Source organism: Seriola aureovittata, chromosome 10, assembly GCF_021018895.1.
Source record: "Seriola aureovittata isolate HTS-2021-v1 ecotype China chromosome 10, ASM2101889v1, whole genome shotgun sequence".
NCBI lineage: Eukaryota > Metazoa > Chordata > Actinopteri > Carangiformes > Carangidae > Seriola > Seriola aureovittata.
The window spans coordinates 7,071,054-7,098,946 of NC_079373.1; the positions used below are offsets into that span (position 1 = coordinate 7,071,054).

Consider the following 27,893-nt stretch of genomic DNA (forward strand, 5'->3'; position numbering starts at 1 on the left):
CCACCATCAGCAACTTTGCACAGCCACTGAAGAGGAGCCCGAGCCCCCCCCCAAAAAAAGAAATGCAAATCTGTAGCCATTTTAAAGTGACCTTTTATTGTGTACAGCCCATGGCACACCTGTGCAGTAATCATGCTGCGAAATCAGCACCATGATATGCCACACCTGTCAGGTGGCTGGATTATATTGACAACTAGAAAATTCCAGGGAAATTTTGAGTGCCACGGGGTCTACTGCCGGGATAGGGTTAGGGTTAGGGTAAAAAATCTTCTCTGTGTCACTGTAGCGATGACATCACGCAGCCCTTGGCTGTCAGAGGTCAGGTCAGGAGCTGCCGTTGCCATGGCAATGTGAAAAATCAGCCCAGAATTTGGCTTCTACATGGCTTCAAACAATTGCAAATGATGAGAAAACCTTTAGTTCTTTTCAAAAACCGAAAACAGACACTGAAGCCAGTAGTTTCTACAGTCTCTATTTTATTCAGATATTCCTTAAAATGAGTGAATAAGCTCAGTGTGAAGACGGAGTGAGATTCTTTTGAAAAAAAAAAAGATGATTACATTAGGTGTCAATGAGAGTGAGACAGGTATTGCTGCCGGACTCAGCACCCCCGTTTAAATTTTGTGCAGACCCTGCCTGTCAAAGTTATATTTTATGAATCCAACAACTATGTCTACATTTTGAGAAAGAATTATTTGTCTCCTTTTTACGGTTTGGCCGTGAGCTCGAGTTAAAAATAAAAATAAAGGTTATTTTTTACTGCTTCACGCACTCTAGCCAACTGACGCTGTCACTCTAACTTTGAAGAAAAAGTGATTTGCACTCCTTCTTTGAGTGCTCATAGTTTGAAAAGTTATCATGTTATGTAAAAACAGTTGTTGTGTTTTGGAGAGAGCAGAAGTTTTCCTCTGTTTTATAGTTTGAATCACATTTCTAGGTGCAGGTATGAGAGAGCTGGGTGACTCAGAAAAAAGGTGAAATTTTGTAGAAAAAAGGTGAAATTTTGTGGGTTTCTAAAGAAAATTCCAATGCATTTCTAATGCATTATTTATTCCCAGTATTTTGGGAATAACTTTGGGAAAAATTGGAATTTTAACACCAAAAGTCATAGCACCTCTTTCGGGATCAAGACGCACGTTTTGATGTATATATGGCGGAAGAATAGTAATAAGTATGAGGAATATTAAAAGATGCTGTAGAGGAGAGCCTCGGAGCTGAGCACCCGTGGCACTAATGAAGAAATGCTCACTAACACAGATTTACACACATTTGTGAAGAAAACTTGAAAGAAAGAAGTCTTTTGTGTGCTTTGATCATTCATTTCAACTCATGAAAAATGGGAGCAAAAACTAAAGTGTTGCATTTATAATTTTGTTCAGTTTATTTCCACATTTTTCCTCCAGTTTGACTTGTTCTTATTTGCCTATGTGACCTTTTTAGATATAGATGAGTGTGCCCTGCCAACTGGAGGTCATATTTGCTCCTATCGCTGTCACAACACGCCTGGCAGCTTTCACTGTTCCTGTCCTGTCACTGGCTATAACTTGGCACACAATGGGCGCAGCTGCCAGGGTAAGATGTCCTTACTTTAATGCCAGACATGATGGTTGCAGTTATTTTTGTGAATGTTTCAAAAGATGTTTTTCTTTTTTTCTTTTTTTCTTTTTTTTGTCTTTTCAGATGTTGATGAGTGCGTGACAGGAACACACACGTGCACAGAGAATCAGAGCTGCTTTAATGTTCAGGGAGGATTCAGATGCTTGTCCTTCGAGTGTCCAAACAACTACCGGCGTGTAGGAGAAACGTGAGTACCTGGATTGTGCCTCTGATGCACACACTACACATCGTCTGAGGATTAATATGTATAATGAATGAGGGTGAGAATTAGAAGACAGGCAAAATGATACAATAAAATAGAATAGAAAGCATTTATTGTCATTGTACAAAAAAAAAAAAAAAATACAACAAAATTCATAGAGCTTCTCCTGGTCACTGCAAGCAGTGACAACAGTACACAGAAGGACACAAAATAATATCGCACGTAAAAGAGTATTGCATGAAAAAGAGTATTGTACTTAGAAATATAATGAATACTTAAAAGAAAAAGGGCTTTGCTGAGTAGCTATTATTAACAGTGAATATTAAAAATACAGTGATGATTAAAATAGATTAGCAGATGATGGTTGTGAGTGCAACAACACAAGCAATATGCAGCGAGGAGCCGCTGCGTCCATGCGCATCGCCAAACATCAACGGCAAACCTCACACACATAAACACTCACAAAGGTCTATGTTCCTCACAGTCAAGTCTGAATGGTCATTATAGTGATGACTCTGAGTAAAGGTACAACAATTAAACAATATCAACCCTTAAACCGACCCTTATTCGTGTGTATAGATCAAGGCTCTGCATGTCCAGTATGCTCAATGCTGGAATGACTTTAGAGAAGATTTGGCTGTAGCATGTTGTGTTGTATTAAAATGATGCATATGGATATTTTTTTTCAGCCGCAGTTTTGGCTGAGATTCAGTACAGGCTGCGTATGGCCTCTCTTGTTTGGAGGCACCTGTGACAGAACCTCTTGCATGATCCCACAGAGGGCACCATGACTGGCCTGTGAAGCATTAGGCTGCTGGGACTGATGTTCCCTCCTCTGCATGCCATGCACGGCAAATGAAATTTACACCTGGTCTCTCTTTCTCTTTCTCTCTGTGCCTGTTTTGTTCTGTCTTGTCCTGTCCTGCCCTGCCCCTGCCCCTCCACCCCCCAAACCCCCCCACCCCACCCCACCCTTCTCTTTTTGCAGTCGATGTGAACGCTTGCTTTGCAATGAGTCTGTCGAGTGCCCTGCCATGCCCCTGAGAATAACCTACTACCACCTCACCTTCCCCACCAACATTCCCGTCTTCACCAACATCTTCCGCATGGGCCCCTCCCACACTGTGCCTGGTGACGACATCCAGATTGCTATCACTGCTGGCAACGACGACGGTTTCTTCAAGACGGATCAGATGCCCACCGGTGGCGTGATGTCGGTGGCAAAACTCATCAACAAGGCGCAGGACTTTGATCTGTCCGTGGAGCTAAGACTACGTCGCTATGGCACGATCAGCACATACCTAGCTAAAGTGCTGGTGTTTGTTACCCAGGATGAGCCCAGAGTACCTTACAATCCCCTACTAGAATAAACACAAGTGTTACGTAGGATTACATAAGTTACTTCACTCTTAAAAAGGATGTTTCATTTTAAATTAATTGCCTTGTGGCAACATGAACACACAGTATAGTGATAGTGTAGCACAATGGTGCAGTGTATGCTATGTTGTAACATATAAAACGTAGCAGAATATACTGCATAGAAACATATGCAGTCAAATATAAATATAGATTATGATTTTCAGTCAGTGATCATTATTCACCTTCACAACCAAACATCATTTATGTTGCTTTCATTCATGGACTTATGTCAGTAAGTCTAGTCCTACCTAAAAATGTGGGTAGACTGTTTGTAGATACAGTAAGTGTTAATCTGCTCCAGGACGCTGGTGCAAGAAATAGCTGTGGGCATCTAATAGCCCTTGGAGTCCTTACTATCTGCACATTATCTTGTTATCTTTAAATATAAAAATGTATTCAAGAATTTGTTAAACTGGGTTTTGATACCAAAAAAGCCAATTTCAGTTAAAATTATAACTGAGAGCTGCATGTTCTTAAAAGAATAGTTTTATTAATATTTTGTAAAATACAATTATTCACTGAGAGTCAGACGAAAAGATATGATGCCGCTCTAATGTCAAGAAAGAAGCTACCATCAGCATTTGCCGAACTTAGCTTAGCATAAAGACTGGAAACAGTTATCATGGCTCTGTCCAAAGTTAACAAAATCTGCCTGGCAACTCCTCCAAAGCTCCCTGATGAACATGTTGTATCTTGTTTGTTTAATCTTTCGAAAACCAAAGTGTAAAAACAACAAGGTCTGTTTTTTTTTCTGGCGGGATATGTGGGACGATTTCTTGGCTGCGCACGACTTCCTGTGGTCCTTAAAACAAATTTTCAATCTTCAAATTACTACAAACCAACTAAGAGAGGGAGTCTGTGGCTGCCCACTGTTTTCTGATCAGTTATCCAGCCTGGTCTGTAGACATCACTTTAAAAAAAACATGACCTAAACCAAATATGACTCTGTCCCACATCAAACATATGTTAAAGATGACACATAATTTTTAAGAGTGGATATGAAAAAAAAGCAGTTTTTAGCACTGTAGCATTTTACGTAATCAACTTTTTAACACTAGAGTTATGGATCATTATTCAGCAGTATAAATTAAGCCCAAATGAATGTATCTTCTTGGAGGTAAGGCATTGCAAAAGCCGCTAGGTGGCGTTCTAGGTCAGAGTAACTTTTATAAATGGTAATGCCCCAAGTCTGCCTACAACTAAGTGTAATTCGATGATGGTTGCATGATAAAGTCTGACGTTTTGCAGTATTTTATGGTTTATGTGTTGGATGAACCGTTTTCTATTAAAATTGAAATAGAAATAACACATGTTCAAGTCAAATCCAGTTCTTGATAATGGTACATTGTGGGGTTTAATCACATACAGCAAACAGAGCAGCTGGAATGTGAGGCCACATCATAGATGGAGGCATGAAGACTTCCTCACATAGTTTCATATTACTATTATTCCAGTAGCTTTAGTGAAGAGGAAATCCAATGATACATGCAAATATCTAGTAATACATATCTGTAAAGTTAAAGGTACAGTCTGTGATCTGATTGAAAAAGGGTCATCTGACAACAAAAAATCTATACGCAAGGTTTTTTAAATGCATATACTAATGCTAGACAACAAATGAATGTATTAATAATGTTCTTAGTTATTATTATTAGTTTATTAGTATTATTATGTTTCCTGATGATTTTTGTTTGTAAACACAGAAGTAAACAAGTAACGTATTTTAAATTAGCTCAGAAACACAAAAGTCAAATTTCCCATCCATGAGTCAAACTCTTCATTTATGTACTATATGTGCATATACTTCAAATTTCACCATTTAAAAGTCCTTAAAGTAATTCCATGCCTCCAAATTCCTGTCAGAAGCCAGATTGAACCTTTTAATGCACTGATGCCACTTCCCAGACATCAGTTACCTTGCACCGCAAATACATCTGTCTTCATCTTTTTTTATACACGTTTTTAGTTCATTTTGGACTTAATGTGAAATGCACAGATTTCCACTGCATATTGCGGGTGTAAACCCCAAAGCAGACAGATAATCCAAATCAAGGCTGAGTAAGTGACATGCGATGGGATGCAGTGGCAAAGGAGAGGGAAATGTGCACCAGCAGGAGAGAGTATAAATAGTCTGACATGCTGTGAGGCTGCTGCCCGAGGGCTGTGGCTTATAATAACTGTAAATTCAGATGTCCTAGGTTCCTCCTGTCCTGAGCTGTCAGGCCAGTAAGGATGCACTTGGTCCCTAGTGGGGATATCCTTAAAATAAGAACATAGTGGCGCGCAGGAGGTTTTTTCCTCCCCTTTGACATTGAGTTATGGGGCTCTGGGCTCTGGCCGGTGGTCTGAACAATTTGTGGTACAGCAACATCACCGCGCACAGAATGAATGATGCCCTGCAGTGTTTGTGTTGGGGCGTTATCAATGTGCTGACTATAAATAATAATTACCAAAAAAATAAAAGGCCCTACGCTTGACCAGAGGACTTTCATCCAAAAAGTCTGTTTTTCTTTCTGGTCTGAAAGTATTGGGGTTTTTCTCCTGGGCTGGGCCACGTGAGGCATGAAGAGATGAAGAAGACGTGCATATGTGCTTGCACACATGCGCACACATACAGACACACACACACACGTTCACAAGCATGCTTTTCGAATGCACAAAGGCACACATGCACAAATGAACATAAACGACACATGAATGAAGTTTTGATGCAGATATGTACGTGCATTAATACACACATGGAGGTGTAATTATCTCCACTTGCTGCCCCTGCTTTGAAGTGCCCATCTGTGTTTAAGGGGGCAGTTTACCGTGGGTCATTATCTTCTCGTAAATTAACTCTCTACCCCAACAGAGCTTTCACCTCGTCCTCCAGAGCCCCGCTCGGGTCTCTCTGCAGCTCAGGCCGTGGTATTATAAACTAGGAGAACATTTTGTGGGTTTGGCCTGGGCCAAAGCAAAACTTGGACCCACCCGCTAATTGCTAATTACAAGCCCCTACCCAGTGGTGGCTTGACTTTTTGTCAGGGGCTTCTCTCCTCGCTCTCCATGAAAGGAGCCCTGCAACCCAAGCCGGGCCTGGGCTTTGAGCTGCAGCCTATAGGTCCCCTGAGGAGCGCCAGAGATCCACGGCCCATGACTCACAATGTGGCTATATGGCTGCCATGCACATTAACTGGACTTATACATGGCGACCTGGCTGTTTTCATAACCCAATATAACCATGCTCTGACTTGTCTCCTTTGTAAAGACCAAGTTTGAATTTAACATCTTGGATGTCAAAGTCAAGTCTTTTATTTCGTTTCAAAAGTTCCCTCATGGTGCACAAGTTCCTCATCATTACGAAGACAAACTCGTGATTTACGAGGTTGTTAATGCCTTACAAGCCTCTCTCAAAGTCTTATGTAGCAGACAGGTAGTGAATAGTGATACTTCAGGTGGTGTTAGCTTTAGGAGCCAGCAGAGGCCCCCTCCATTCCCGCCAACCTGTCACTGATTAGTCTGTGGAATAAACAAAGCCCTAAATAATAGGATGAGAGCTTCCCTGGGGAGAGGCTGGGGAGTTGTCTAGTCATGTTGCTCACAATTTAGGAGTCTTTTAGAACACTCCCTTGCCCCATAAATCCTCCTCGAGAGATTATCTGATGTGAAGCCGGGGATGCTCAGCAAATCCAAATATTTTCCTGAGCAGGTTGTGGATCATTCTCTGTGAGTGCAGTAATTCATTTCCCACACAGCTTGAAATAGTGCATCAGAAAAGCATCAATGGCAGCGCGAGTCTCCACAAGCTACAAAGTTTGGCTTCTGCATGAGCTTTTGGCCATTGTTGGTTTATTATTCTTCCAAACCACACAGAGTTTGATTGTTTTTGATGTTGACTGCTATATCCAGTATCCATTCTGTCTTGTTCGGATATTGTTTGTGTAGCGGCCATTGGAGTTGTCCCACTGAGTTCTTGATTACGCAGTGGGCTGCTCCCAAGGATGCCCTGTTATTGTGAGCTTTAGAAACCAAATGCGGTTGACTCTGAAGTCTTCATATAGACATTACCTAAAGGTCAGAGGCCATGTGCGTATTTGTGTTTTCTTTTTGTTTTGGGTGTGTATGTTTCCTCTCTCCTTTAGGGCGACGAGGCTTGAGCCCTCTGACACCATTCGCTGTATGAAGTCCTGTCAGCCCAGTGACGTCGCCTGTGTTCTGGACCCCACACACTCAGTGTCCCACACCTTCTTCTCCTTACCCACCTTCAGAGAGTTCACAAAGCCAGAAGGTAGGTACAGGTCCATTTTCTTTAAATAGGAATGAACATTTTGGAACGATCCAGATGGGCAGGCATTCAGCAGAAGAGTAAAAAAGTCACAAATATACACTCTTGTTTCCTCAAAACAAATACTCTTACTCCCTTTTTTGCCAAGAGTTGGATGAGAAGATTGTTACCAGTCTCATTAATGTAGGATAATTATGAGGCTTGAGCCAGAAACCAGTTAGCTCAGCTTCGCATAAACACTAGAACCAGGGGGAAACAGTTAGCCAGGCCCTGTACAACGAAAGCCAAACCCACCCACCAGCACCTCTAAAGCTAAACAACTACTAAGCATGCTAATCTGTGCAAAAACCGAAGTGTAAGCACAATTCACTCGTGTGGATTAGTGAGCTGCAGAGGTGATGCAGCAGATTTAGTTGCTTTTGGACAGAGCCGGGCTGCTTGTTTTCACCTGCTTCCAGTTCTTATGCTAAGTTAAAGGTAAGCAGCTGCTGGTTCTGGTTTAATATCTACTGTGCAGATACGAGAGCGCTATCAATCTTCTCATCTAACTACTGGCTAAAAAAGCGTAAATGTGAACTTCCCATAATGTTGAACCGTTGCTGTATGACAATGTTTCAAAAATGACTGATCATTTAACCTCCTCTGAAATTTCCTCTGCATATCCCTCTACTCTACATTTTCACTAACCCACAAAAGCCCATATTTGTGGCTTCATTTTGTGACAGAACACTCTGTTAAAATCTTTGGAAACAATGAATTTGAAGACAGTATGATAACTTGTGGGTTTTTTTTAGTGTCACTGTGGTCCTCACCCTTTTTTTTTTTTTTTTTTGGCTCTACTTTATCTCCTTTAATCTCTGAGCTCCCATCAAATGCATTTTCCTGCAGTTGTCAGAATCCATATGACCACCTCTGACCCCCTAAATTAGCAATTCCATGATGTTCTCCGTGCAGTCTGGGCTTGGCTGGCCCACACCAGAGACTAAGTGCCATGCTAGTTGGATATGAGTAACCACGGTAATCACTCGCAGACACTGACAGCTGACAAGCATCTATTGGCCGGCATGCAGAGCATGTTTCAGACACACTCATGCTCAACGTCACGGGGAGTTAAGCTCTTGTCATTTCTCATAAGCGCCGAGTCGGGGTGTAAAGGACTCAAGGCCCTTCAGCCGAACAATAGTATTGAAAAGCCTCAACCTTCCTGTGACCCTCTCAGTATACAATAAACACAGACCTTTTCCGTCTCCCATTTTATTGTCTTTCTCTTGGAAAGAAAAAAAAAAAAAGGAATGCAAGAGTTGGCACAAGTTTGGAGGCGCAATCCCAGTGTGATTATGAGGGTTTAGGCTCCAAAAGCTTTTTGCGTCTAATTGTTATCTTCCAACAGAGATTGTTTTCCTGAGAACCACGGTGCCGGCTTTCGGAGCCTATCACTTAGGCAGATACGACGTCAAGTTTGACATCCTGGAAGGCAACGTGGAGAACGCCTTCGACATCGTCAAGCGGGTAGAGAATGGCTTGTATGTGGGTGAGTACAGAGATTTTACTTTGACCAACCTGGTGCAAACGTTTGACAACAGAAGCTTCGACATGCAGCCAGCGCCACCCGACAGCCTCTGTGACTGGAAATTGCATTTCTTTTTGACAAAGCTGGTGGTTTTTCTGACCTCATTTCTCATTCTGAAATATATATGTGTATTTTTTTTTTTTTTTTTTTTTTTTTTACAAATCAAACTCACATGTGGACACTGAGAAGGGACAAAAAGGCAGAGAAGTTTTCCATAGGGATTGTCTGGACCCCCTGACATAAGTACATGTGACACTGCCCATTCTGGTCTTCGGCAGTGTGGTGGCATCATGTAGCTGTCATCATCTTCACGGGAGCTCTTGGTGTCTGTGTCTTTGGAGCGTTGTCCTCTGAGTGGCTCTCTGAGACAGACGAAGGCCTGTTTCTGTCTCACCAAATATTTGGCATCAATTTTCACAGTCTTGTGGTTAAACAAAGTACCATTTAATTCACTTATCCACGGCTAGGCTTATCCCAAGCAGATCATTACTTTCCACAATGAGTTATGGCGGTCTGAATGCACAGGAATAGCGTGTATAAATCTATACATGTGTACTTACATGCACATGTGCATGAGTGATTGCAGCTGACAAGCAGTTCATCATAACTACCTGTTCAGCGACCGCCAGCATGCAAGAAGAGCCCTGCGCTAGTTCAAGTAGGAGCAGCAGATACCATCTCCAGTGGTGTGTAACAACAGCACATGTTTGGGTAGAAGCCATTCCCATCCTTTAGTCTGGTGGTGACCCAAGGCTCCTGCGCGCCTGTGGGAGAGATGAACTGAGCCTTGGCTCCTGGGAGAATGAGGGTGTTGTGAGCCTGAGGATGACACATTGTTGGGCCCGTCTAGGTGTTTTTGTTTTGGTTGTGTGCTGAGATGCAGGCAGGGTGGTAGTGGAAGGACAGCATCTCCTTCTTCTTCTCCTTCTTCTTGCTGATGGATGAAAGGATGGCCTGTCAGTGTGCACATCTGTCTTTACAGAATGAAAGAGGGAGGAGGAGGAGGAGAGTGTGTGACTGTCACTGGTTCAGACTGGATTGTGGGCGCACGCAAGTGTTCCTCTTTTATACACTTGTGCAGAAACAGATGTGTGCTCATCAAACGCACACAAATTCACACAAAGACATGGGAGAGAAATGTTTATAACCAGCAATAATTCACATAATTCACAGTAAAAGCAATTATAATTATATTGTACCCTTTCATAATGGTATGTTTTCGTTGGAATGTGCAATGGTGTAATTTTGCACGAGTGATAAGCCTTATTTTGTTATATATTGTCTACTGTGTGTGTGTGTCTGTGAGGATTTAGGAGAAATTCCCTGTTTATAGCGGTGTTCGTTTGCAGGGGCAAGTATGTATGTGTGTGTGCAAGGAAGGGAGAGAGGATAAAATTGCAGAGAGAGAAACACAAAGTGAGAGACTGTGATTCAATGAAAAAGGAAAGAGAGAGAGAGAGAGAAAATATGTGCAGAAGTAATCCTGGGTGCTTTGCTTCATGTGGTTAAATGTATTGTTCCATTTCCCCACGCTAGGCCTCAGTGTCTCGCCGAGCATTAGAGCACTTAAACTGACGACCACATGAAAGGTCTGTTTGTGAGGAGCCACTTCTCTCCCAAACCCATTGGATGCTTATTGGATGCAGCTCTTGCATGTTAGCACCAGTTGCCCATCACATATCCAAATTGAGGCCCTGTGCACTGGAGCCTTTGGTCACTGACTGCTCGCTGTGAAGTGTGGCGTCCACGGTGCTATGAAGGCCCTCTTGGTTTTATTTAGTGGGTTGTGCTGCTGGTGCTTTGGCCCGCATATGCTGCTGTTGCGTAACCATTGTATGAGGCTCGCTGACGTGTCACTTAAGGAAGCTTAGTTTCCAGTATCTCCAGGGTCTCCAACAGTGGTATTACAGCTTGGTGGGATGTGAAAAGTAGCAGACATTGAGACTCCACTAATGAACAAGTGCGTGAACTCAAACTAACTTTGGTCATTATTTTTGGCCACTTTTTGTGTTTTTGAAAGGGACAAAAGAGGCAATTAGGAATCCTCAGAATCCGTTGCTAACTTGAAAAACTGATTCTTTAAAGGTTTGATTGGCTGATGCTCTTTTCCGTTCTGCTCACTTAACTCACTATTTGAAAACCAGTCGGCTGCACACACAGGCATGCGGCGTATGCATAGACATATGCGCACATACACACACGCACATGCACACGCATATATTGGCTGACGGCACACCAAATCGGGGCCGCACCACTCTTTCCTAGTTCCTGGTCATCCATCACTGGCTTTCCCAGCACTGTCACATCTGGATGACAACCCTGACAGCCTTATGCATCTGTGCAAACACAACCAATCCTCAGCACTTGGAAAAAAATGATCAGAACCAATCAAACACTTACAAATTCCCATGACGACCACAGTAGCACAGCGGCGACCACACAAAATCCCTTCAGGTATGTAGACACACAGCGGATCCACCAGTGATATATATATATATATATATATATATATCATCCTCAAAGCAAAGACAACATTTATGACATATACGCATATTTGGAAAACACAGACAATGCAGGAATGCATTGCTCATGCTAATGCTGTCATCCACTTTTGATTCGGGACAGGTTGTTTGAATAGGGTTGATAATGGGATGATTGATTTTGGCTGTCAGCAGGTGGATAGATGAGTCCTCCCTTTGAAAACACTGACTCCGCTGTCTCTGCTGGAAGCATGGGCAGGGCCTAGGGGACTTCCTGCAACACAGATGACATACATTGAGCACTTTATTAGGTATACATCATACTAATACTGGGTGGGGTCTCGGTTCTTCGTGGCATGGCGTCCACAAGATGTTGGAAACATTCCTTTGAGATTCTGCTCCATGTTGACATGATTGCATCACATAATTTCTGCAGATTTGTCATATCTGCACATTCATGCTGCCAATCTCGTGTTCTACCACATCCCAAAAACGGATTTGGGATCTGGAGACTGGGGAGGCCACTGAAGTTCACTGAACCCATTGTCATGTTCATGAAACCAGTTTGAAGACTACTTTTGCTTTGGTACATGGTGCTTTATCAAGCTGGAAGCAGCCATTAGAAGATAGATTGTGGCTATGGAGGGGAGCACATGGTCAGCAACAATACTCAGATAGGCTGAGGCTTTGAAATAGTGATTGATTGCTATTAATGGGCCCAAAGTGTGCCAAGAAAACATTCCCCACACCTTTATATTCCACCAACACCATCCTGGACTGTTGACACAAGGCAGGTTGGGTCAATGGATTCTGACCCTACCATCTGCTGCCTCAGCAAAAATCCAGATTCATCAGACCAGGCTACGTTTTTCCAGTCTTCAGCTGTCCAGTTTTGGTGAGCCTGTGCCCACTGCAGCCTCAGACTTCTGTTCTTGGCTGACAGGAGTGGAACCCAATGTGGTCTACTGCTGTTGTAGCCCATCAGCCTCAAGATTAAACGTGGTGTGCATTCTGAGAAGCTTTCATCAGAAGCTGCTCATCACAGTAGTAAAGAGTGGTTATCTGAGTTACTTGAGCCTTCCTGTCAGCTCCAACCAGTCTGCCCACCCTCCACTGACCTCTCAGCAAGGTGTCTCCATCCACAGAACTGCTGCTCACTGGATGGATTTTGTTTTTGGCTCCATTCTAAGTTTAGGAGGATCAGCAGTCTCAGAGGCAATCTGATTGGATAACTGCATGACTAAGCAGGTGTACAGGTGTTCCTAATAAAGTGCCGAGTGTGTCCATTGGAGAGGATCGACATTATCTGTAACCACTCCCAGTGACAGTATCATAGACTACCATTTTTATTACGTTCAAGTATCCAGGTCAGTTTGCTGAGCTCATCCATTCTTCCATTCTTTTTGCCTTAACCATTACTTAGTTGTTGCTCAGAGACATTTTTGAGGGTAAAAGACGTGACAACCCACCAACCCCATTTCTTCCTGTTCTCACCATGAAAAATACAAAGTTAACAAAAGTTATCTAGATCGCACGTTTATATGAGTTATGTTTTCACTTAACTCCGCCAGCTGGCTGACCAACATGAATGTGCATAAGTGGAATGTACGATACAGCGAGTAGCCAGCTGTGGAATCAAACAGTCAGGACATGTTTAGTCATCCACCCATGAATCTGTCCAAATGACTCCTCTTCATGACTAATTATTTGTCATCTGGAGGGATTTGTCTGTACAATTAATCACTGCTGTCTAATTTTTTTTAGCTGAAAAACAGTTCTTTTTTGCAGTGTTTATGTTTATCTAACTGGGCAGCTATAGATAATACAGACTCGTCTCTTCATAAATCATAGACATCCTGGAGACACTGTAAGACTCAGACGCCTCAGCTAAATTCCATTCATTTTTTTAATGCAGGTGAAAATATACCTTCGCGGTTTATATCCTGTGCAGAGAATAAATATCTTTTATGCTGCCATTGGCACAGGCCTGGCAGCCAGCGAGGCGGACAGCAGGATGAATAGAGGAGGAAGTGAACAGTTTGTCTCTATGCAGGTAGCCATGGTCGTCAGTGCTGCCGTCCACAGTGGCTGGTGGAATGTGAGCCTTCTGTGTGAGACATGACTTACTTCAGAGCCAGCGGAGCTTGTGGCTCTGGCTTGTGGCTGTGCTGGTGAGGAGATGAGGACAGCCAGATAAGCAGACATCGAGCTCCTCAAGTTTTTGAATGGTTGTCATTTAGATGAATCATGACATGGCAGCAGCAGGCCCACCAGAGTGTGCCAAGCCCACAAGGAATCCTTGTCTGTCCCAGTGGAGATTAGTACAGTTGATCAAAACAGGGTCTTCCCCACCCAACAACGCCACAGGCGAACACGTACTGATGGCGAGATGGTGATGCAGACCATGTACTGTGTGCACAGTCAAAAAGACATTGGTATTTACACATGCAATAAAACTGTCGTAATAATTCACCAGATTTTTGCTGATCCATCATACTGTATCATGCTCATCATTACTCTCTGCTTTCTGGCACTGTGATTTTAATAAAAATGTAACTTTATTTAGTTAATCACTCAATTCATAAAATCAATGCTGTTTTTTTACCTCGTGACATGCCAAAATAGATAAAAAAGTACTTTTTAAAGTCTATTTTCTTTCCCTTAGTTATGGTTCTTAGCTTTGAAATGTCACTTGTAATATAGTGCAAATGTTGCGGTAAAGATAATGGCGCATGTTATGTAATGTCAGCTGCTCTGGCCCACGACTGCTAAAACCAAGAAGTCCAAGAAAAGAACCAACCAATTCCCCACGGCTACTTTTCAGTGATGTCAGTACCCAGTGAATGACGCTTTCCAACAATGACCCATGGGCCATTTGAGCGATCTGTAACTATGACTCACTGTTAATTGACCTTAAAAGATCAAGCCACATATGCTGGCCTTTCAAGAGCAGGGGTGCGCATGGATCCCACCCCCTCTTTGGAGTGGTCAGAGTTGTGTTTGGACAGCCTGACCCGACTGGCCGTCTGTGCACCAGTGGCCAGTGACAATGGCCGTAAACACGAGATCCGTTCCATGAAGGTCCTGTACACTCTTCCTACAGTGGGTTATGTTGGCAGTTTGAAGGGTTATATTTCAGCCATGTTGACGGGTTATCAAAACTGAAATTGGTTGCTTTGCTAATGGGGTAACAAGGGAGCTAGTTAGTAATTTCTTTGGCATGTCTCCTGGCTTTTATGGATTTTTTTGGAGTACAAGTTTTAGGCTGTAAAAAAAGAATCAATGAACAAGAAACCACTCTTTGCTGTGTTCATGTTTACGCCGGCAGTGCTCAGCTGAACATCAGCTGTATGGTTAGATACAAAACATGGTACAGTTACAGCCATAATGATGCTGAAGAATGCCCTCCAGTACCCTCTTTGCATACTGGAACTTTGTACACCACCTGGATACTCTCCAGTGGTTTCACTGCAGTGAGCATGCATAGCGCCACAACCAGCGTGTCATTATACAATACTGTGGTGAGGCCAATGCATACTTTTCATTTGTCTCTGGTGTTAAAACCGTTCATTTTGGATTTTGTCATACACTTCCTCGCTGAGTTGTAGAAACCAGAAAACCCAGAAATTGCACTGTTTACATGTAACCCTTCAATATTGCAGCCCTCGTGGCCATGAAGGATGACAAATGCCTCCTGGCATTTGCTTCACTTTGTTTTGTGGCAGTGTCCCTGCTACTAGTGTGCATTTATTTAAGGCTATTTTCTACTTAAGGGGCTACTTTATGGTGTGGCGGAATGTTTTGGAGAAGGGACAGATTGTACAGCTGTTTGTTTGATGGTGGCTGTTTAAGTCAGCGGGGTCACCTTTGCACCCTGTGGCAGATACCTCAGCGAGATGGAAAGACGCCACAAACCTTTCCAGCACTACAACTGGATCTCGCGCTCGGGTACCTCAGGCCTCAGATGACATGACCTTGCAACTCAGTCACAGGGTAAATTGTCAGCTGCAGGGTTGTGAAAACCTCCCCGTGTTTATTTATATGGATCTCAGGTGGTATGGGAGCCAATCAAAGTCAACCTGTTATGTGGCTGCTGGCTTTTTGCCTTACAGCCCGGATGAAATGTTAAAGATGAGTATGCGGTTGTGGTTTCACCTCAGGTTCACTGTGAGTATGTTGAGGCCCAGCTGTTAGCTGATGCTTTCCCCTCATTGAGGATACCACTGTGCTTTTGATGGGAAGCTTACGGAAACACAGAGTCATCATGTTAGGATTTCACAGAGGCTTCCAAGAGGTCACATACACTGACTTTAGTATCAGGCTGCTTTGTGCAGAATTGGGCACACGAGCCCACATTGTAATAACATAATGACTCCTTTCTTGCCCTCACGGCTGTGGAAAAAGATAAGTTAAACAAAGACTAGAAGCTGAGTAAAACATGTTTTGACAAATTAGGTGTTTCTTACCAAGCCACAAATCACTACAGAAACCATGATACATCTTACAGGTTACATCTTACTGACTTACTGTCTGGTTATCACGCCCAATAACAAAATTTAAAAATCTGAGTTGAGGAACACTGAACTGTGTTTTGAGTTAAGTTTCAAATCATCAGCAGTGAGCTCAGGGGAATTTGGGGATTTGGAGGAGGACACCATAACAGAATTTTTAAGAACACAGTTGTGCCGTCCATATGTGCTAATTAGACCACAAACAAATTTACAAAACACTAACGAGCCTCAGACACATTCCACATATTGCACTATTTAGATGTCCTTAATAAATTTTCAGTTTAGATACAATGTGTGTCTGTGTTTTTGCTAGTTATTTTTTTATGTGGTGAGATTGTTTAGCTTTCTTTCATAGAAAAAATCTTTAGGATTTTCAGTGGAAAACTTACCCTCAGTTGACCCTGATTATAGAGTGTTTAGTCCTCATTAGATTTAGGCCACACTTACTGTACACTGTAATTAAAAAAAAAAACCTTAATGTGTACTAGAACCCATCTGTCTTTGCGGTGGTCCATATTGTGCTCATAATGATATCTTACTCATCTTCATTGTGTGCTTGCTCAACCCAGCACAGAAGCTTTTGAACTGATTTTTATTCGATTTAAGCACATGCACAAATCATGAACCTTCTGAACTCAATTTGAGTGCATTGGTCAACTCAGAGTTGCGTGCCATCTCAGCTGGCTTATGTCTGAAAATAATTTTCAGACTCAAAATTCAATCTCTTTTTCCATGTCAGTTATTTTCTTAATGTTGCGGCTGTTGTTAGGTTTAAGCAAAGGTTAGCTCTCTCTGATGCCGCTGACGCTTTGGAAACAATAAAATCTCAGTCCCGCTCCCCTCCGTCTGGTGTCACTATGCAACAGAGTCCCAAAACACCAAAACAAGGGGGCAACCCTGGTAGAAGTGGGCCCCATTCCACACTCCTCCAAGTGCTTATCGCCCGGAATCTTCTGGAATCTGTTGTGTACCCACAGATCCGACTCAGAGAAGGACGAGAGAGCAAAAGAAAGTGACACACACACACACGCACACACACACACACACACACAGAGAGGGAGAGACAGCAGTTCAAGCTCCTATAGCTTGCCCCTCCCAGAGTTAAAGATGGATTCCTGGAGGAATGCCTCCATGGCTGTATCGCGTGACTGTGACTGCTCCCCTCCATCAAACACATGGGACTCATTTACCCTTGTGGGACACAGTGATGGTGCCACAAACACCAGGCCCCCTCAGGAAGGGAAGAGAAGGGGAGGAAGAGAAGGAGGAGAATGAGGGAGTGGGAGAATCTGCCATCACACAATGCCAGTGGCCCAAAGGTCGAATAATGAATAATTTGCTCTTTGATGAACAATGACCAAATGGGCTTTACTACTATATCACAAGTACCACAGCAAGGAGTCTCATAATTCAGACCAATCAAGGCAGTGATATGTCGTTATTGCGATCCATGGTGAATTTAAAACTTGAGTCATCCTGCTAAACACTTGAACACTTTACTGAATCAGTAATGAATAAGAGAAACACAAGAGGAGCCAATAAGAAAAAGAAAAAAGGATGGTTGAAGGTGTGATCGGAGGACAGTGTGGTGATTGTGCTGCCTGACTGCACTCTGGCGATGACTGTTCAAACAGGCCAGAGCTGAAATGTCACCAGCCCTGTGCAGAGAAAAGGCCCGCTGACAGCCTGTATAAACACTGGCATTTTTCCCCCTGTAATCGCATGTTCACTTAAAAAGAGCACCCAGTGAATTCCACGGGCATTCAGTAATGCTCTGTTTCAGTATGTTTATTCTCCCATCTGTTTTACCCTGATAGAGGGTGTCTTTTGTCCACAGAGAGGGTGGACGGTGGGAGGGAGAAATAAAATTCGGATTGTCACAGACAGTCTTGACATCACCTTTGTTTAGCCCGTCAACATGACACTTCATTTAAATACTCATCCAAATGTACCAGTTGATTCCATGGCTCACCTGATGACAGAAACATTAGCAGTAAGTGATGTTGCCAAGTGAAAGAGACGGCCTTGTTTTATACCAGATTTTATGCCCTTAGGAAATTGAGCTTTCTTTTGCCATAAGAGATAATTGTGTTAGCCTTAGTATTCATTGGAACTACTTTCTACTGAAGAAACATGAATAAAACTGAAGTATGTACAGTATAAAATTGACAGAACTGTCAGACTTGAGATGGATGACTGAAGAAGAAGAAGACTGGTTTAGGCAGCCTGTGATCAGGACATTGTTTTTGAATCATGTGTTGAATGACAAATGTGATCTTTTAAATGAGCTGAGCACCACAAACAAAATTCCACTGGCCTCAATTGTATTGGGGTGGAAGCAGAAATTTCTAACTCAAAACCTCAGCATTTAAAACCAAAACTATCTGCATGGCTAGATACCACTAGGGGGTAAGGGAAAAAACATGTTTTGGGTGATCCTTTAAACCCAATAGCAACACAGAAATCAAAACATTGAAATTCAAGCCCTATCTTGTTCATCATCTTTAATACTAGTTAATCGCAGTTCTTTTAGTTAAGCTTGCAAAGATTTACATCCCAACATTTCGCTGGTGTTGTAGTCTTGTTGATGTTGCTGCTTTTTGCTTCATTCACTGTTCTGGTAGCATCTAATAACATCTAATAACCAAACAACAAAATGACTGAATAGCTGAAATATAACAGACCAATGGTCCTTACCTGCGATATATCATCTCAGATTAGCTTAACATGCTTAACATGTAGCACAGACAGTTGTTTTTCTTGCTGTACATTCAGACCCTCAGAGTTCGTGGGCGCTCTCATACAGATGACGTAAATGAAAAAGCTAGCAAGTTTGTTAAGAATGCTTGGTCTTGCAAATTGCATTGAAAAGGGCCAAAAAAGGAAACAGATTTCAACTGGTATCTTTGTACCAACTGACCCCAAGTAGGGTGTAAGTTAACCACATGAAACCTTTTAAATAAGTGACGTTAACGTTACCGACTGATTCGCACCCAGTTGTCAAGCAACACTGTTTTACATGCTATGGTGCTAGTCAGCATCCTTCCTCCTGTTCTCTAGAGCGGAGCACTTCTATATTTCGATTGGTTGCCACTGAACCACATTATAGCTTATTACCATAAAGTTGCCTGGATTTGAACTTTTTCTGATGCCCACAACGCCCAAGACACTCAGCCAACAGTCAAGAGATGCTGGCTCAAATAGGAAATGAACGACGTCTGGTCACTTTGATGTTTTCAGTCTGAACGTACAATTAGCAGCATAGGTACTGTACTATAGATGATCTATCATACTGTTGTCTACTGTTAAGGACACTGTTGTTCTTCTTTGTCTCCTTCAGGTGTTGTTCGCCAAGTGAAACCTCTGATTGGTCCGTTGACTACAGTACTGAAACTGTCCATGCGCAACCTGACAACTCAGGGCGACTCCGGCCAGAACATCATCAACGTTCACGTCTTCGTCTCCGAGTTCTGGTTCTGAGAACGTGGCTGCCAGATTTTACCACATGTACTAGGACATCCATTGTCAACACTGTACACATTGGTTTTGTTATATCAACGCAAAGATCAGTGTCGGGGTTTTAATGTTATGTTTGATTACTTGTGACAGTTTCTGAGATGAAAGGCTACTAGCTGCTTCTGGTTAGAGCACCACACTTTGTTTTGTTGACAAGCTCAGCCTGAAGTGAACTCTTGTGTCGCATTTGGCTAAATGGAGCTAAATATGGAGAAAAAAAAAAACCTTGTATGAAATGAGACAATCAGAACTGTTTTAAATTGAAAGTGCATGCATTTAGAGTGGTTGTTAAATATATGATGATGACATTCAACATTATTCTTTTCATGACATAACAGTATAAGCCTTTGTTTTTGTAACATTCACTTTTTCTTTCTTACTATGTGCGTTGGATGAGGTATTTTTTCTATGGAATAAACACTATTTTAGTTACAGTATTTGTGTTTTGTATTTCTTCACAGTATCATTTAAAGACTAATGTTTGACCAGAGTTTACACTTCTGGGTTCGGGGATATACAGTACATGTTGGTACATCATGTCAAATAGAACCAGACCTTTGTCGGCATTGTTGTCATTAATAATATCACAATAACAATAATATGAACTATAGAGCATATGAGCAGTTGTACCAGATCTTCGACATCATGGTAATAATACAATTTAACAATACGTTTAGGAAAAGAAAGATCATGATTTAGCTTCAAACAAATACTTTGTTAAGGTTAGAGGACATTTGTTGTCATGATTACAATAATAAATACGCAGTTAAAGGAGCTTTTTGTAAGTTTTTCTATTGCTATATAGCCAGTGTTAGCATTCACAGCTGTTTACTTCAACCAGTCTAGAAAAAACATTGTGTGTTCAACATCAAACTTCCTTTACTCGCCAAACACTGTCCGCAGCTGTGTGGAAAGCAATGCCAATATTAACTTTTGTTTCTGTCTTACCTTTTCTTCTACTGAAGTTAGCATGCTAACTAGCTAGCTCCAGCCCAATCCAGGCCATGAACACAAGAGGACTGGATAAGCTGGTCAAAAAAGCTGGGTCTGTGCTTGGCAGGGGTCTGGACTCGCTCAGGACTGTTGTGGAGAGTATGATGGAGGCCATCTTGGACAACAAACATCTCATCTCACTGTGCTGCAGAACAGAGAGGGTCAGGAGATCCTTTGTTCCCACCGCCATTGGGTTATACAACAACTTAGCCAAAGTATTGATAATTATTGTTTATTTATTATTAACTGTTAATTATTATCATTATTACCAATGAGCTACTGGACACATGCATTTTCCCTATGGGATAAATAAAGTATCTATCTATCTATCTATCTATCTATCTATCTATCTATCTATCTATCTATCTATCTAACTATATGTGTTTTCATCACATTAGTAATTCAATATAATTTTACTTGACGTTACCTTGGTTATGAAAACATCATGTGCAATACCCATGCCCATGACAGGAAACTTGATTATGATCATTCGGACATGTCAATATTAGCTAGCAAACAGAGATGTGCAAACAGAGCTATCTTAGCTAGTTTACTTTTGTTCATGGTGGTCGCAGGAACGTCCGTTTCCATAGCAACATTTGGACCATTCTGTTTATTTTTGCACTCAATCATATCTGCAGAGGAGCAGTTAAGATGTATGTTAACAGCTTGTCCTCCAAATGCCCTCACTAGGGATGTATATAAGCTACTCAAGATACTCTAGCATGCATATAAACACATTGACTGTGGGTTTTGTACATGGCCTTTATGTCAATTTGGAAGATGGGGGAGGTAGGATTTTCAGGAAATCTCTTACAGTACAAGGTGCAGGCAGCAGTAGTTAAAGACCATGAGCATGGGTACCAACAACCGCATTCCTAATTACGTTTATCAGTGAACCAGAACTCCTCTCTCCATCAAACACAGGGAGACATCAGACAGAGAGTGAGCTGAACACATGTCAGTAACGGCCTAACTATGAGACCGTAATCATCACTGTGGCCGGGCCCAGCCAAAGCCTCCCAACGCTTCAAAGACAATAGAGGAGGAGAAGCATACATCAGGTTCTCGAGTCGTCTGCCGTGATGGATTTTAAGGCTCTACTGAAGGGGGATATCCTCTTCAGAGGAAATAGAGGCCAGCAGGTCAGCCTTGTGGTCGACATGAAAAGAGAGAAGAAATGCAGTGTGTGTGTGTGTGTGTGTGTGTGTGTGTGTGTGTGTGTGTGTGTGTGTGTGTGTGTTCATGTGAGTGTGTGTGTGTGTGTCTGTGTTTGTGTGCATATATTAACTACAGAGCCCTAAAACCACGCTTAAAATCCAATGTCCATTGTACATATTTACTTATACAGTATACAGCATATTAAGAGTGAGTAACCTAACTTATGTAATAATGAAAATAATTCCAAATGGCCTGGTTTGGAGAGTTTGTAGAAAGAGGTGAATCATCTTTTTGCTAATCCAGAAGGAAATAAAGTAATCCAGGAAATAAGCACAATTTCCCCTTATATCTGTCAATTGCTATGCTAAGCAGAAGTGTCCATTTGTGATCAGTTTTGAAGGAGGAAAAATAAGTGTACACTTCAAGGAGGGGCTGTACACATGTAGTAGGCCAGTTCTTTTTGTACAAGTTAAGTGGAAAAAAAATCAGTACATCATCAATTCTCTTAACTCATATCTAGTCTATTTCAGGAGTGAGTCAGTACAGAGACACACACTTAAAATTGGCTCTGATTGGTTTTGCAAGATGAAACAATGCCCACATATTTGGCTGGTTCATACTGCATACCAAAATCCACAGAAAACACATTGTAAGGACGTAAACAGCTGAATATGAGCAACAAAAAGCCATATAGTCAGACTGTGTGGGAGGACATTACCCAGGAACAGCCTGGCTGGCTCTGAATCTGGACTGTAAGAAAGGCTGGGGCAGCAGTCCCTAGCAGTGTTACCAAACCACATACATGTGTGGGGACAAATGAGCAAATATCTTCTGCCAGATTCTCCATCCAAAGCCAAGAGGGAGCTGCTTGCACTGGAAGCCTCTGGTATGACTAAGCCGAGTGGGCTTGATGAGTCGACGTAATGGCAGGGGAGCAGACCTGTGTGTGTCTGCACTGTTTGTTTGTGTACTCTGCTGTGGCACAATGGTGGTCAGGCCTCTCAGTACAAGTGGTCATGGTGGTGTCTGGCCCGGAGTAGACAGGGTATGGGGCTGATGGGAGTCTAGCCCAGGGGTTGGTGAAGGCGGGCTGATCCCAGACAGAGACCAGAGGACCTCAGGAGGCACGTGCTCGGCCGACTCCTGCACTCACCCACTCCCTCTTTTTCCTGGCGTCCTACCCCAGCTCCTACCGCAACACATGTTATAGGATATAAGTGAGTTCTTTTAATAAATTTGGGGGTATTTATTTTTTTCCTCTATTTTACAAACCACTGGTCCTCATTACCATAAACACAAAAATGTTTCTTTTTGAATGGGCACTACCAACTTGCTGTGGTTTTGCTCCCGTCTCACTGAGATCCTCATCTTTGCAGTGCATTTCATGTTCACCAAGATAATGGGATTAATTTATATCTTGTAAATGTGAGAATGTGATAAGTCCTGTCTAGATGCCCATTATTTGCAAACTTGGCTCATGTGTTATCTGTGGTACTGTAAATCTGAATAAACAGCAAACAAATTACCATGAACTGCCTTCACTGATAAGCACTTTGTAAGAAATATTTCACCTGTGTCAAAAAGTGTTCTCTTACTGTGCATTTAAGGGAATCTGCAAAGTGGTGTTTCTTATAAGTCCAATAGATGGCAGACACATACAACACAATGCTGCACAGGCAGAGAGTTTTAACATTGTATTCCCCTGAATAACTGTCACCACCTTACATTACAATGGGAGAAACAGCCAACCTAAGACCAGTGTTTTTTTACTTTTCAGTAAGAAACCCCTCATGAATCTTTGCTTTGTATCCAGTAGGAAAGACTTTGCAATAAAATCTGGACTTACTGAAATTTATGCCGATCATTTTTAAATACATTCCACTGGGACCTAAATAGTACAACATTAAACTCCTATAAGATTTTGACATAAGCCTAACAACGTGTTGGATTGCACAAAAAACAATGTGGGAGTCTGATGTAAATTTTATGGAAAAGTCTACTGGGACCCAAAATAGGATCATAAATGATTGGCTCCACAACACTATAGTTCATGACAAGCTCTATACAGTCTTTGTGATATGGGACTTCTATTATTGCGTCCCCTTAAATCAATTAAATCTTTTGAGGTTGAGGGTGATAGACAGTCTACCAATTATACAGGGGCTCCACCTTGACCCAAAGAAAATCACAAAGCACACAAGTGTGCCCCTCCATAACTTACAGATTTTAAACATAACCATTTACAACCACTACTGAACTCAACCTGTTGCCAGAGTACACAGTGGATCAATCACATTTGGGAATATAGACCGAGGGTGTACTCATGAAAATTCAGTGTGCAGCCTCTCTGTTGTTACAAGCAGCTCAGAACACACTGTGACGTCCACAGAGCTTAAGTGGATGCATATCATAGGGAGGGAAGGGAAACAAATCCAACCACATATAACTGTGGTGTGATGGCCATCTAAAATGGTCGCTGACCTTAGACTGTAAAGTCATCTTTTCTTACGGGATCAAATGGGTGATTTTAACATGGCATTTATTTGTTATATATTTAGTCAACTTTTATTGCCTGTTGTGACATTTAAAACAAATGTGTTCTTTATGAGCATAGAAAGCACATTGTTTATTGAGGAAACTGTCCCTTCTCCATGACACACTACCAGCGAGATTTAAACATCCAATAATAGGAAATAACACTTTTAAAAAAAATGGCAGTTTGTTGAAAAAGGAAATCCCAATGCTTTTCTTAAATGCTTTTCTTAACTTTTTCAGAAAGTCTATTTACTTCCATGATAGATTTGTATGTTATTTTATAGTCTGCCCCATCAAATATAGTACAAAGATAAAGGGGATTTTGGTCACATATCAACGCTATGTCATAAAGTATCTGTCTGCACTTTTAAAAAACCGTGTCCAGTGGTGAGGCTCAGCCCTTGAGGGTTGTAGATATACACTCTGATGATGACCATGATCTCATACTTTGTCTGCAGAGGGCTTCACTGACATAAGAGGCCTTCAGACCTCAAATGTGTGAACTTTCATTGCACATGAAAATGAACTGGGAGTTTGCTGTGTCTGCCAAAGTGTTATTATGTCTGTGACTGAGTACACACACCCAACTGTCGCCCCTCAGTGGACACCTCACACCATCTCGGATGTCCCCGGGTCTCGGAGCGGTGACCAGACAGTGACCAGATCAGGAGAAAGGAGATTTACTCTGCAAACACGGGGAGTTGTCAGTGGAACCATTACACACTTTCTGTTTTGATATGAGGTGTCAAGTATGTAATCATCAGGAACTTACTTTGGACTCGCCTTTTCAGTTTGACATTTGTAATCATCACTTACAGTGGTCGAAATCACACCCAGTAATTCATCACTAAATCACTCAACAGAGTGTGTAAGCTTTAGCTGCTGAGTTCATGTTAGCAAAGATACACTGTCTAACACCTCAGGTACGCAATATAAGAAAGCTTTTGGCCTTAAAAGTGCCACAATCATATCACAAACGTGTTAAGTAGATTTAAATATGAAAAAAAAAAGGAGCCTGCTGGTGTTCTCAGTCTGAAACGATCCTGTTCTGACAAGGGAGGTGAAGTATAAATTAGCCGCTGAGGCAAAGTAAAATCTGTAATAGTTTTAGCCTGAGCACAATGAGAAAAAAAAAGTCTATTTGATAGAAATACTTTTTATGGGTTGGTAACGGCAAAGCTCGATCTTCCAGAGCACATCTGTATGTCATTGTTCCTAAACCGCTGTCTCTGCATACACTAAAATTTTGAGAACAGAGATTCAGAGAATTAATTATCCAATTGTTCAGAGGCATCATCATGGGGAAAAGGACTTAAGGCGTCAAAAGACACATTTTTAATTTAGTGACAGTCTCAATGCGTTTGCCTGCTTTCCCATTAACATCATTGTATCTCTGCCTGTTCAGTGCCTCCATTTTACTCCATGCATAACTATGTAGTGAATTAGGTTTCCAGGAACCGCAATGAGACAAAGGTCATCTGTGATATTAATGAGTGGAAGGCCTTTGAATCTGGCAAACTCTTGAGAAGCTTTTCTGTGTGACTAAATGTAGCGTACCATTGCCAATGATAATTAATATGTCACATTTTGTTTTTCAACAGGGTGTTTTCTGCCTTTGTAACTTCAGAGCGTTGGGGAAATCCATCAAAATGTTCCTTGTATTGGTTCTAGGTCATACACACAAAGTAGGTTTGGTTAATGGTTACCCGCTACAGTATGGACACCTGAAGTGCAGGTCTGTGAAGGTAATGCCACTTCATCAACAACACTGGCTCTGTACACCATACGTCTGTTGACTTAGCAGTCACCCTTCACAAAGCAGAACACACACACACACACACACACACACACACACGCACGCACACATGCACACACATCTCCTTCACAAAACTGAACAAAATGCTTACTTAATGGACATATGGCCTACATTGTTGGTAGACCGCTGTGATGATGCCTTTCTCCGTTTCCTCTCATGTCTGGATGAATTAAATAGATCAAGCCTTCTTGATTCCGACTTTGTAAAGTTCAGAGAAGCCAGACCGGTTGTTAGACACCATATCCTGTGTGTATGATGATGTTATACAAACTATGTATCACACAGCCTTGACTTGTTGTGTGGTAAGGATAAAGCAGATGCTACAGATAAGGTTAGGGTTAAAATGTAGTTAAGCAGGGGGAGATTCTGGAAGCCATTGAGTCATTGATCTCAGAGTTCTCCAGTCCATACTGAGCCGGGGGTTATTCTCTATCCCCTCACCCTCCTTCCTTTTTCATCCTTTGTTGTGGTCACTGGGACAATCGGTTACAGCCCAACGGAATGGAAACCACTCAGTCAGTCCCCTGCTACAGCAAACTATTAAACAGAGGATCCAGTTACTATGACCAGTCAGGGAGGGAAGGCATCTTTAGGGGAGATTCAGTTCCTCAGAGCGCTTCAGTATAATCCCAGCCAACATAAAACATTTTCATACATGTCGCTCGAATTGCTTACAACATTTCACCCAGTGGAATTCCTCAAATTACGGTGACTACCGAGAAATTAGCTTTTACACGATGATTACGCCAAAGATCGCTTCCAGACTCTTTCACTGTAAATGTTCGACTGTTCTGCCGATATCGCTTTGCATTCGGGATTTCAGGTTGGGGTGGAAGTGGCTTCATTCCCAAAGCTATCACAGAAACAGCAGAAGACAAACACAACAATGATGATGAACTGGATAAACAACATTCCCCCCCGGAAACCCAATACAACTTGCTCCTGTGAAATGGTCTGTCTGTGTGTCTCACTGAGGCAACAATGGTGATTTCTGTTTGAGTCTTGTGGGTTCCAACCCCAGACCCCGTCTCCCAATTGGAGCGACAGAAATGGAGGGTCGTGGTCACCGCGGATGCTCTGTTTTCCACAGTCCCTGCTTGCCGTTGTCCCGCCCGCCATGGGACCATCTGCCTTCTCAATTAAAAGGCATGTTTGTGCTCCACATTTGTTTGTGCTCACAGATGATTTTTTTGTAATAAAACTCAGACTTTCTGGTATTTCTTGGATTCCTGGGTGATGACATTGCGCTTTGCTCTTTTGAGCTTGCGGCTGTTTCCCGTGGAAAATGTAGCTTGCAGAGACTACTGTAGCTGTTTTCTGGTGTGTCTGTGGGATAAAATGAAGAATAGAATGACTCTTGCCGATGTTCTCCCTGCCACAATTAAGAGCAGACCCGCTGTGTGCTGGGGAACGCACAAGATGAAGAAGCAGCCTTTGCCATCTCCTCTGAGACATGACTATAGGGACAAAGCATTTCATCCCAGAATATGTCATCATAATAGTCTGCTCTATTGTTCTATATTATCATCCCAGTTACTGATTAGCAATCATAAATATGTATGCATTTTTTTTCTGTTACGTTAGTATTAGAATTAAACATTACCAAATGTGTTTCAAATTTTTACAATTGGGTGGCACAAAAGGTGTCCTTTATAGAGCTAGAGCAACAATACTTTGACAGGGACACTGACACATGTACAAACCAACGAAAATATTTATAGTAAATTCTCCGAGGGTAGATGTCCTTTTGTATATTCTTCAAAATAAGATTTCCAGAATTCAAGGAAATGTTATTACGTTTTTACG

At 42.0% G+C, this 27,893-nt stretch overlaps 1 protein-coding gene across 2 annotated transcripts in view; it reads left to right on the plus strand.

Annotated features, from left to right (window-relative positions):
- Window positions 1–20,016, plus strand: part of fbln1 (fibulin 1) — a 32,931-nt gene extending 12,915 nt beyond the window's left edge. Inside the window, exons 13-17 of one of the 2 annotated variants that reach the window (XM_056387807.1) lie at window positions 1,441–1,572; window positions 1,681–1,804; window positions 7,363–7,508; window positions 8,896–9,036; window positions 19,407–20,016. In XM_056387807.1, coding sequence (XP_056243782.1) covers window positions 1,441–1,572; window positions 1,681–1,804; window positions 7,363–7,508; window positions 8,896–9,036; window positions 19,407–19,546 — 683 coding nt within the window. In that variant the 3' untranslated portion in view covers window positions 19,547–20,016. Of the gene's footprint in view, window positions 1–1,440; window positions 1,573–1,680; window positions 1,805–2,807; window positions 4,547–7,362; window positions 7,509–8,895; window positions 9,037–19,406 lie in introns of those variants that run through there. The other variant, XM_056387808.1, reaches the window with a different exon arrangement.
- Window positions 20,017–27,893: the final 7,877 nt, after the last annotated feature.